We start from the raw sequence: 11,677 nt of genomic DNA on the forward strand, positions 1-11,677 counted from the left end.
ACACACACACACACACACACACACACACACACACACACACACACACAGGCTTGTGAACGGTGGTTAACTCGACTCATCATCACTGCAGCTTGTTTGTACCAGCAGCACTGATCACAGGTCAGCTGGTCATTAAGATTCAACAGGACAGATCTCTCTCTCTCTCTCTCACTCACACACACACACACACACGCACGCACGCACACACACACACACACACACACACACACACACACACAGAGCAGGAGGCTGTGAATATGCAGCAGGTAACACCTGATAACGATGGCACAGTTAACATGCATGCTGCATCTTGTGTGTGTGTCTCAGTGCCGGCTGTGGGAGGACGGGAGTCATCTGCGCTCTCGACTACATCCATGACCTTCTAGTTACTGAGGTAACGTAATAAAATGCCACAATTAAGAGAAAACAAATATTACATATGTAACTATGTTTTTATGAATCCCAGAGGGTGGTGCTGAAAGCACTGAATATTCCCTGCGTGCATGCATCGTTAGAGTAGTAATGCCAAAAAAGTCACAGCTGTGACACGTCAGATGATTAGCCAGAGGGTATATAGCCTGGCATCATCCACGGCCCTGCTCCTACAGAATCTTCTCGCTGAATGTGAGGCTTCTGAGTGACAGAAGCTCTGGCGGTCATCCGAAATTCATAGAACCATAGTTAAATATGTAACTTTTGTTCTATTTCATCCCTACTTACTGCTAGAGGGTGGTGCTGAAAGCACCGAATGACTAATACCAGCAATGTCATGAGGAATCCTGAGCACATACCTCACTGAGGAGGCCCAGAGGACCCTTGCAGAAGAACCTGGCCTAGAGGATGAGGGGTGGCCGCATTGACATTGTAGAACCTGGTGAACGTGTTTGGGGAAGCCCATGATGCATCAGCACATATCGCTTGCAACGGAACCCCTCTTAAGTATGCCCAGGAAGTAGAGACACTCCTGGTAGAGTGTGCCCTCATGCCAACCAGTGGTGAGCCGTGTCCTGTAGTGTAGTCATGGCAGATGACATCCACAATCCAGTGGGAGAGACGTTGCTTGGAAAGAGGACAACCTAGCCTAGGGCCTCCATAACACAAGAACAGTTGGTTTAAACGTCTTACAGCGGCAATAGTCATGATGTGTGCCTCCATTGCCCTCACTGGGCACAATAACCCAGACCTATCACCAGTTCCTCCTGGTGTAGGCTGAAAACATGCCAACTTCAATGGCTGGTTACAATGAGAATGAGATGACACCTTGGGTACGAATGCAATGTTTGGCCACAAGTTAACACCAGAGTCATCAGGGCCCCATCTGAGACATGAAGGGCTGACAGAAAGACCATGTAGCTTGCCGACCCTCTTAGTTGAGACAATAGCCAACAAAAAGACCATCTTACATGAGAGCCACTTGAGGTCTGCCTGCGTCAAGGACTTGAATGGAGGGTAGCACAGAGTTTCAAAAACTAAGGACAAATCTCAAACTGGTGCCCGCGGAACAGTTGGCAGGTGCAACCTGTGAGCGCCATGCAGAAAAAAGAAACTAGATTGTGGCTTCCTGCCGTATAGCCATCATTGTCAGCATGATTAGATGATATAGTTCTAGAATTGCGCCGCTCAAGGTGGCTTCAGGTTGGAACAGCTCTGTTACTTTCATTTTGAGATTTTGCTTTTGGAAACTTTAATTCCTCTTTTTCTGGATGTAAATCACATTTTTTGGATGATGGTTTCCTCTGGTATCAGATGCTGTGCAGATGGAAGGATTTTTACTGAAACTTTTTTAGTTTTGGACATTTGTCGTGATGCATAACCATGGCAACAAGGCAGTTTTCTACAACCAACAGCAGCTGATTAACATCTCAAAAGCTCAAATAATATCTCAACTACAGCCCCAAATCTCAAATGAGTTGAAAAGGATATTCTGTGGACGCATTCTCATCTACCTGCCAGCTGTGCTTGAGTGCCTGACCACTGAGATCCTGGAACTAGCAGAAAACACGGCTCATGACAGTGGAAGGACAGGATCGTCCCTCGGCGCCTACAGTTGGCTGTCCACAGCGACGAGGAGCTCTGCAGACTGCTGGGGGGAGTGGCCATCGCTCTGGGAGGAGTTCTGCCCGGCATTCGGTCCCCTACAGCTTGAGGGAACCGAGAGGCCAGCCGAGTCTGGGTGGACAGCTCAGACGGCATCTGCAACCAGTTTCTTAGGATCCACTGTGGGATGGACCTTTACAAGAGATCCTTCCTGTCTACAGCATCAGCATCTATGACATCTCTTAATGAAATGAGGATAACGAGTTACAACAACAAATAATTTCCCTTTGAGATTAATAAAGTACTTTTGAATTGAATTGAATTGAATTGAATCACCGTTACGTATACCTTAAGTGTTGAAGGGGAGCAACCCTTGTCAAGAAGGGATTGGAGAAACTCCAGGATGGTGGGTACTGTACAGAAGGCTGGATTGCCATTGCAGGCAGAACACCACTGGTAAAACAGACACCACCTGTTTTCATATTGCTGACAAGTAGAGGGTACCATTGCGCCCAAAATGGTGTGTCTGATGGGATCTGAAATTCTGGTCAGCTGCTGCCCAAGCCTTCTAGTGGCCACACCCACAGTCAGAGATGTTGAGAACTGGGGTGCCATATCAGTCCCCCCAACTGAGATAGCAAGTCCTTCTTGGTTGGAAGACACCATGGGACACTGTGACAAAGACTCCAAAGCAGTGGGTGATTCCAGGAGATCTCTGGACACTTTCAGAAGTTGTGCTGACCTGGTGCCACCTTGATGGTTGATGTGGTAGACAACAGAGGTGTTGTCTGACCTAACTAGGATATGCATTTCTTCTAACTGGGGTAGAAAGTGCCTGAGCGCCAAATGCATAGCACACAGCTCCACTATATTTATGTGCTTGGAGCAATCTTTCTAGCACTAGTGGCCCTGGACCACTCTGTTTTGCCACACAGTACTCCATCCCATGGAGTTGGTGTCAGTTGTGACCACCTCCCTGCAACACACAACCATCCCTATGGGGACACCCCTGGATAGATAAGCTCTGTCTCTCCACAGGGTCAAGGCACGAAAGCATGAATGATCATGTCACCATGAGTTTGCGATGCCTGTGCAGCCTGGCATCCAGGTGAAAGCTGTTGAGCTACCTCTTTAAGGGGTGCAGTGACAGCAGACTCAAATACACAACTCTAGTGACAGATGTCAGTTTGCCTAGCAGCTGCAGGAAAGCGGTGTAAGGCGACTGCCTGCTTAACCTAAATCGACTGACCAACCGGAGTACGTCACTCACCCTCTGAATAGATGGGTGACCCCTCATAGAAGGTGAATCTAAAATCACCCCAAGAAAGGTGGTTCTCTGAGAAGGGATCAAGCAGCTCTTTTCCAAGTTCCCTTTGAGGCCCAACTGGGACACATGAGCAATCAGGCGACTTGTATTGCGATAGGTACATGCTTGAGACGGGGCGCAGAGAAACCAACTGTCGAGGTATGGAAGAACCTTCACCCCGTCAGCCTGCAGAGAGGAGAGGGCTGCCTTCATGCACCGAGTGAACACTCTCAGAGTTCATGATCTGAACCTACCTGGCTGGTTGGCAGACTGACCCACGAAGGTCTCTGCTGGGTCTCCGTTGCATGGCACAAGGACAAAACCCATAGCCTAACCCATAGCCAATCATAAGCTTTGCAGAGAGTGGCGAAGGCTGCACAGAAGTCTGTTGGTGTCAGCCTCCCCACCATCACAGACATCTACACCTCCAGATGCAGGAAGAGAGCCACCTGCATCATGAAGGACCCCACTCACCCAGCACACACACTTTTTGCCTCGCTCCCCTCAGGAAGGAGGTTGAGGAGCATTAAGTGTAGAACCACTAGACTAAAGAACAGCTTCTACCCTGAGGCTGTTAGACTCATGAATCTCTGGCAAGAATAATCACTGTGAAAAATCACATCATGTTGCTGCTGATCTGTTTCATATTGGTGTGTTCATGCGTGCTCATCAGCTCATGCAGACTCACGCTCATGGTCGTGCTGCTGTTCGACGTAATGTTTTTATGGTATTAGTGCTTGGTGTATTTTAGCTGATGTTTTTCTTGTTTATATCTTAGATATGTTTGTTGTTTTTCTTGTACATTTTATTGTTTGATGTAACTGGGACCCTGTGTACATAATTTTGCTCCACCACATGTACCACATGTGGTGCGAATGACAATAAAGAATCTCTGACTCTGACTCTGATAACCCCGAGGTGGCAGTCAAATGCTAGGACCAGCCAACGGGCACCTTGGATGCCGAGGAGTTGGAGGGGGCATTACCCTGCTGAGACCTGAAAACTGCTGTCTATTTTGCTGTGCCTGGACTGTCTGTTCTAGTGCTTCCAATGCAGCTGAACTGAACAACTCCCCTGGTACCACCAGGACACTACGGAGGGTCCTGCGGCATGACTCGTCCGATGTCAACTGCGCCAGCCAGATCTGTTCATGGGCCTGAACTAAAAAGGACATTACATGCCCAAGTTCTCTGGTCATCAGAGCAAAGGCCTGAAGGGCTGCTTTAAAAAAGTCCATCGCTGTTGTTGCCTCGTTAGTGTCCTGAAGAGATGTGGAGAGGACAAACATGAGGTGCGCCAAGGAATTACTGAGGCAGCCAGCACGCACTCCGGTGTTATAAGCTTTACAGAGGAAGTCATCTGTAACGTTACATTGAGCCTGTGGGCACCGGATTTCGAGGCACAGGGCTTCCTTGAGTGAAACAATGAGCAAGGCAATGGTGGGTTCAACTGCCGGCATATGGTTCAGGCCTGCTTTGGCCAACTCATGCATAGCCGCCAACACCTGATCATCTGTGGGGAGGCGTGAAGAGGCTCTAGGGTCCTACCAACACTCATGCAACTCCGTCAGGTACTCCTCCGATGGAGGGACAGAGAAGGGGTTCATCCGCACCTGAAGAAGGCACTTCTAGGGGTGGACTCTGCTACTTGTGGAATGTCCAGTTGCAGCTGCCTCAGGGCCATACACATAATGTCCTGCATAGAGCTGTCATCTGACCTGCTCTTAGACAAAGAGAGTGAGCCAATCTCTGTAGTTCAAGATGACTGCGCCTCCTCCTCACCTAAAAAGTGAGAGGTAGAGGCAGCCAAGGACAGCACATCCTCCTCCGCAGCCAACTCAGACATGGGTGGAAAAGTGAATCCAGTTGCTGCCACTGAAGCATCCAGCTGGCATGCCTGAAATACCATACCACTTTATTTATAGAGCACTTAAAACAGCAACAAGGCCAACCAAAGTGCTGCACAGACAGAACAACAGGTAACACACAAAGCAAAATACAAAATGAGGTAAATCAGAATATAGACATAAAAACAATGCAGATAATGACGACAAACCAGTGTGGAGCATACAGGATCAAAACACAGATCATCTGGTGTTGAAAGCCACCGAATAGTAGTGAGTTTTTAAACAGGACTTGAAAACCGAGAGGGAGGGGGCCTGTCTGACAAGCAGAGGTAACTCGTTCCAAAGTCTTGGTCCTGCTACAGAGAAGGTCCTGTCACCTCTGCGCTTAAGACGAGTTCCTGGAACTGTGAGGAGCAACTGGTCCGCTGACCTCAGGGAACGTGGTGGAACATACGGTTGTAGCAGATCAGAGAATGGGGGGGGGGGGGGGGGCTGTTCAGTGATTTGTAGAAAAACATGAGTATTTTGAACTGGATTAGAAAGTGAACCGGTAACCAGTGCAGTGAGGCCAAAACTGGTGTAATGTGCTCTCTTTTCCCTGTACTGGTCATATAGAGATATCAAATAGAGATTTAATTTCTGCCAGTTCTGTAGACAACTGCTCAACGCTCGTGGCGAGGCCCTGATCAGGCTTAGCCTGCTTCTTCTTAGTAGGAGCCACAGGGACTGAGGCCTCATTCCAGCACTTTGAGCACCTAAGCAGAGATGCCTACCCAGAAGACGAAAGGTCATCACCAAGCTCGGGGCACAGCTGGGCCAGCTGGACCAGCCGAGCCACCCTCACGGTACGGGGCATGTAACTGCAGTTAATGCAGGGATTCTCTGACAGAGTCTCCAACAGGTGATCATGCCAAAGGCACCAATCGAAGTACAGAATAGTCAACAAAGAGGCTGACACCATCAGCTACACCCGGAATACAGAATGGAAAGAAAGAAAGGCAGGCAGGCAGGCAGGCACAGGCAGGCAGGCAGGCCCAAAGGAAATTATATGGTAGTCTGTAGCTCACATTCATACAAACAATAAGATAAAAACACACCAGATTAAAAAATGGACTATTAAAAATAATAATAATAATAAACAGCACTAAGAGGAGATCAAGCAACAGCTATGTTAGGGAACATAAGCAGTTAACTTCTCTGGTTCCTGCCAGGAATGGCCGAATTATATAGCCTAATGGCACAAGGGACAAACAAGTTATTTAGTCTCTCAGTAGAGCACCTCAGTGAACGGAGTCTGGTGCTCAATGAACTTTGCTGATTAGAGAAGACAGAGTTCAATGGATGGCCCTGATTGAACATGATTGCCCTGATCTGTCCAACCATGACCTCCAACCATGACTATAGGATACCCCAGGAAACCAAGCCAACCCTAATTATAGGATTTATCAAAAAGGAAACTCTTGAGCCCAGTCTTAAAACTGGACAGTGTGTCAGCCTCACGGACAGAAACTGGAAGTTGGTTCCACAAGAGAGGAGCCTGAGAACTGAAAGATCTTCCTCCCATTCTGCTTTTGGAAACCCTAGGAACCATAAGTAAACCTGCAGTCTGATAGCGAAGTGCCCTCTTAGGAAAATATGGAACAAGAGGATTTTTAGGTGCTCATTTAAGTTTGCCAGTAACAAATTTAGTCCAGCACTGGACAAGTAAAGAACTTGAATGTAAAAATGTCATCAGTGGTCAGATTTACTGGGCAGCTAAAACAAGAAGTTCCTGAATGTGTCCCTGTGGCCTCCAGGCCAGCTGTAGGACATCACAAATTTGTTTTCAGGTTTCCACTGATTTTGTTGTTTGTTCTGCAGTGCATCAGAAAAGACTTCAGTATCCTGAACATTGTCCTGGAGCTCCGAAGACAAAGACCATCAGCAGTCCAGACCAAAGTAGGTGTTCACAGTCATGGTCCGACAATAAGGGCTCCAACAGCACTAAGTCCAACAGTCTGAGTTCAAATAGTAATGTAACAATATGAGGTCAAACCATAAAAGAGCCAACAGTACAAGGTCCATTAGTAATGGGTACAACAGTTCTGTGTCCAACAATAATGGGTTCAACAATAATGCGTCCAACAGTCCTGGGTCCAACAATAATGGGTCCAACAGTTCTGTGTCCAACAATAATGGGTCCAACAGTTCTAGGTCCAACAATCCTGGGTCCAACAATAATGGGTCCAACAGTTCTGTGTCCAACAATAATGGGTTCAACAGTTCTAGGTCCAACAGTCCTGGGTCCAACAATAATGGGTCCAACAGTTCTGTGTCCAACAATAATGGGTCCAACAGTTCTAGGTCCAACAATCCTGGGTCCAACAATAATGGGTCCAACAGTTCTGTGTCCAACAATAATGGGTCCAACAGTTCTAGGTCCAACAATCCTGGGTCCAACAATAATGGATCCAACTGTTCTAGGTCCAACAATAATGGGTCCGACAGTTCTGAGTCCACCATTAATGGGTCTAACAGTTCTGAGTCCACCATTAATGAGTCCAGTCATAGGCGCCACAACCGTTGTATGTGAAGGGGGACGTGTCTCCCCCCACATTCAAACACCTTTTTACCATTAGTTCAGTCAGTGCTGTTTCCTTCATGAACTAATCCATTCCACTTGATTAATAGGAGAATACTCAAACCACTAAAAATCCACTCCAGGTTTTCCTGGTTACCTCCAACTCTCCAGCAGCCTGCAGTATTTCTCCTCTGCGTCTCCTCCTGCCTTGGCAGAGAACGCGCACAGGTGGAGGAGGTGGAGACACATGCGTTGCTCACTCGCCAGCTTTTAGCAAGCTTAGTGCTGGCACTTGTTGACTGGGAGGGTTGATCATAAACATATATTCATGTTAGGAGAGAAGTGGAGCGCTACGTCTGTAGCATCTTATCTTAGCAGTAAGTGTGATGCTGTGAGACGCTGCAGGTGTAAGAGACGCTGTGTGTTCAGGTGCATTAAAGTTGAAATGTCTTTAAAAACCCCACACCTTATTGTCCTCAAGCTTCATGAGAAACAACATTTAGATGAGTCGTGTTGAACACAAGTAAAAAAATCTAGTGGTGAAGTTTATTTCTTTGTAAACCCAATAGTGCCGACCTGATGATGTGTGTTAATAAAGTGCATTAAAGTTGAAATATCTTTAAAACCCACAGCTGAATTTACACTAACTTGTTGAGAAACATGTTTTAAATGGAATTAAACTCAGGACATCTAGATGAAATGTTGCTCTTTTTTGTACACTGGTGCACGCGCACACACACACACACACATCAGTGTGTCCCCCCAAATTACAGATGCTTCTGATGCTCTCGGGTCCAACAGTTATGGGTCTAACAATAATGGGTCTAACAATAATGGGTCCAAAAGTTCTGGGTCCAACAGTACTTGGTTCAAAAGTTCTGGCTTCAAATGTAATGGGTGGTTCTGTGGGTCCATCACTGTAAAAATCACTGTGATGCCACTTGATTGTTGATATGTGCTGCTGATTTGCTTCATGTTGCTGCTGATCTGTTTCATGTTGCTGTGTTCATTTGTCCTCTTCTGCTCACACAGACTCGTGTTCGTGCTGCTGTTGTTCGGTGTATTGTTTTTGTACTACTAGTGTTTAGTGTATTCTTAGTTCATGTCTTAGATCTTATTAATGTTTTTCTTTACATTTTATACTTTTGTTGGATGTAACTGGGACCCTGTGTGCATAATTTCCCAGTGAGATGGCGCCCGTGTACATGGCTTGCAATCCGCCTCTGCTGATGGTGTTCGGATTATTTGTGTTGTGTTCATTATTGCTTCGTGTGTTGTCTGTTGTTCTGTCTGTTCAGCACTTTGGTTGGTCTTGTAGCTGTTTTAAGTGCTCTATAAATAAAATGGTGTGGTGTAATTTCAGTCCACCTCATGCACCGCATGTGGGGGAACGACAAAGAAACTTTGACTTGTAAATCAAAGGTTTTAGTTTGATGTGTTTCTCGTGTTCCCTTGTCTCCATGAACTCTGGTTCTGTTTCCAGGACCAGTACTCGTTCATCCACCGGGCCGTGGTCCAAATGCTCGAGCGGTTCCTACAGGCGTCGGATCAGCAGCTGTACTGTAACCAGCCGGAGGTAAACATCATGTTTACTATCTGAGAAGAAACCAGGGGGTGGAGTGTAGATGTGGGAGCAGGAAGTTGTCCCAGAGCTGCTGCAGAAACAGGAAGTGGTCGAGTCTATGACTTCCTGTTTTAAATTCCAGTTTGACAGCAGCTTGTTCTGAACATACAGACTCTAAACTGGAGGAGACGTTTGAAAACGTGAATCAGAACGAATGTAGGACGCTCCCAGACAGGTAGGCTAACGGTTCAAAAGCATCGGTGTGGTTTTATTTTAGCTGTCTGTTGGGTTCTGTTTCACGCTGGTTCTGGTCCTCATCTGTCACGGTTCTCGTTTGTGTCAGAGTTCATCAACCGTTAAACGGTTTTACCGCAGGGTGTGTGTGAGGAGTGGAGGGAGTCCGGTTCAGTGGCCTCAGGATTCAGTCTGCTGTTTGCAGATGACGTGGTCCTGTTGGTCTTCAGCTGTCACTGGAGCGGTTCACAGCTGGGAGGAGGATCAGAACTATCAGATCTGAGGCCATGGTCCTCAGTCAGAGGGTGGACTGTCCTCTCCAGGTTGGAGGTGAGGTTCTGCCTCAAGAGGAGGACTTCAAGTATCTGGTTTTATTCTCAGTGAGGGAAGAGCGGAGACAGGACTGGTGCAGCATCTGCAGTAGGAATGTGCGATATGGCATAAAATTCATATCACGATATGTACTGTGAAGGGTGGCGATAACGATATATATCGCAATATGTTTTGGGTATAAAACTTAATAGGAATGTTTAAAAAAGCATAGTGTGTCCTTTTGCCATCATATATTTTGAATTAAGAAAATTCCACTACTAGGTCCAGAGAGTTTTCAAATAATAAACAAATCAAGTATTGGGCTTCTTCCTTGTAGTGCAAAATATATCAAATGTAGTTTTAGCCATGTGTTTTAAACAGAAGAAAATGTTAACTTTTAACAGTTTCCAGTCTCACTTAATAAATGAAGAGCAACAGAGCAGCATTTTACACTGAAACACTTCACCCTCCAACCCTCTAGTGGGCGCCTCCTTCTGCTTTAATGGAGATCTGACACAAAATGAGTCTGTGGCTTTGACCAGAGGGTCTCGCAGTAAAATCACACAACACATCGTTCTTTCACAGATCAGAGAGCAGGTTTCTCTAAAGCTGACCAACACTTTTGCACATGCTTCAGAATATGGCAACACTACGGCAAGCCGGCTGTAATTAGCTTGTAGCTTCGCTACTTAGCGCTCGAAGAAAAGACTTTAACGCCACTTGCGCAGTTTTCAGCTAAAAAAAAAACGATTAAACTGACAACTCTGATTTTACATCAAACACAGCATTACTGCGGTTAGCCGGTAGAAGACAGATCGCTATCGTAGGCTAAATTTCTATCGTTTCTACCGTGTACCATTTATATCACGCATTCCTAATCTGCAGTATTGTGGACTCTGAGCCGGTCTGTTGTGGTGAAGAGGGAGCTGAGCTGTGAGGAGAAGGTCTCTGTTTATCGCTTGGTCTACGTTCCTACCCTCATTTGTGGTCAGGAACTCTGGGTAAAGACAGAAAGATCCAGATCCTGGATCCAGGAGGTTGAAATTAGTTTCCTCTGCAGGGTAGCTCTCCTTAGAGATAGAGTGAGAAGTTCAGTTATCAGGAGAGACTCAGAGTAGAACCGCTGCTCCTCCACATCCAGCGGAGCCAGAGGTGGTTCAGACATCTGGTAAGGATGGACCCTGGGCCTCCATAGGGAGGTGTTCTGGACATGTCTACTTGGGAGGAGACCCCAGAGAAGACCCAGGACATGCTGGAGAGACTCTCCTCTGGTCTGTGAACACCATGGAGTCCACCAGAAGAGCTGAAAGATGTCAGGACCTCCCTGCCTGGATCTTTGGAAGTCTAAAGAAATCAGGACCAGATCAGGACTTGGTGCATCTCAAAACATTAGAACATTGTGACCACGTTCACTGTTTTCTGTCAATCACTTCAGAAAATGGAACTCATTGATTAACAGAGCAAAATATTTAATCTTTATTTCTTGTAATTTTGATGATTATAACTTACAGATAATAATAAAATAAAATAAAATGAGAATATTGTGAAGAGGTTCTGTAAACTGTCACAGCCTGATCAGCTGATTAACTCCTGGACACAAGCAACAATGTCTCAAGATGTTTGGATCTAATGATGTCTGGATCTAAAGATGTCTGGATCTAAAGATGTCTGGATCTATAGATGTTTGGATCTAAAGATGTCTGGATCTATAGATGTTTGGATCTAATGATGTCTGGATCTATAGATGTTTGGATCTAAAGATGTCTGGATCTATAGATGTTTGGATCTAAAGATGTTTGGATCTAAAGATGTCTGGATCTA

At 46.1% G+C, this 11,677-nt stretch overlaps 1 protein-coding gene across 1 annotated transcript in view; it reads left to right on the plus strand.

Moving 5' to 3' along the window:
* ptpn18 (protein tyrosine phosphatase non-receptor type 18) overlaps positions 1–11,677 on the plus strand; it is a 24,989-nt gene that overhangs the window by 3,764 nt on the left and 9,548 nt on the right. The window contains exons 2-3 of the mRNA XM_037684587.1: positions 9,230–9,322; positions 9,775–9,964. Of these exons, the coding sequence (XP_037540515.1) occupies positions 9,230–9,322; positions 9,775–9,964 (283 nt within the window). The remainder of the gene's footprint in view (positions 1–9,229; positions 9,323–9,774; positions 9,965–11,677) is intronic.

This window comes from Nematolebias whitei, chromosome 11, assembly GCF_014905685.2.
Source record: "Nematolebias whitei isolate Nwh7 chromosome 11, NemWhi1, whole genome shotgun sequence".
Classification (NCBI taxonomy): Eukaryota; Metazoa; Chordata; class Actinopteri; order Cyprinodontiformes; family Rivulidae; genus Nematolebias; species Nematolebias whitei.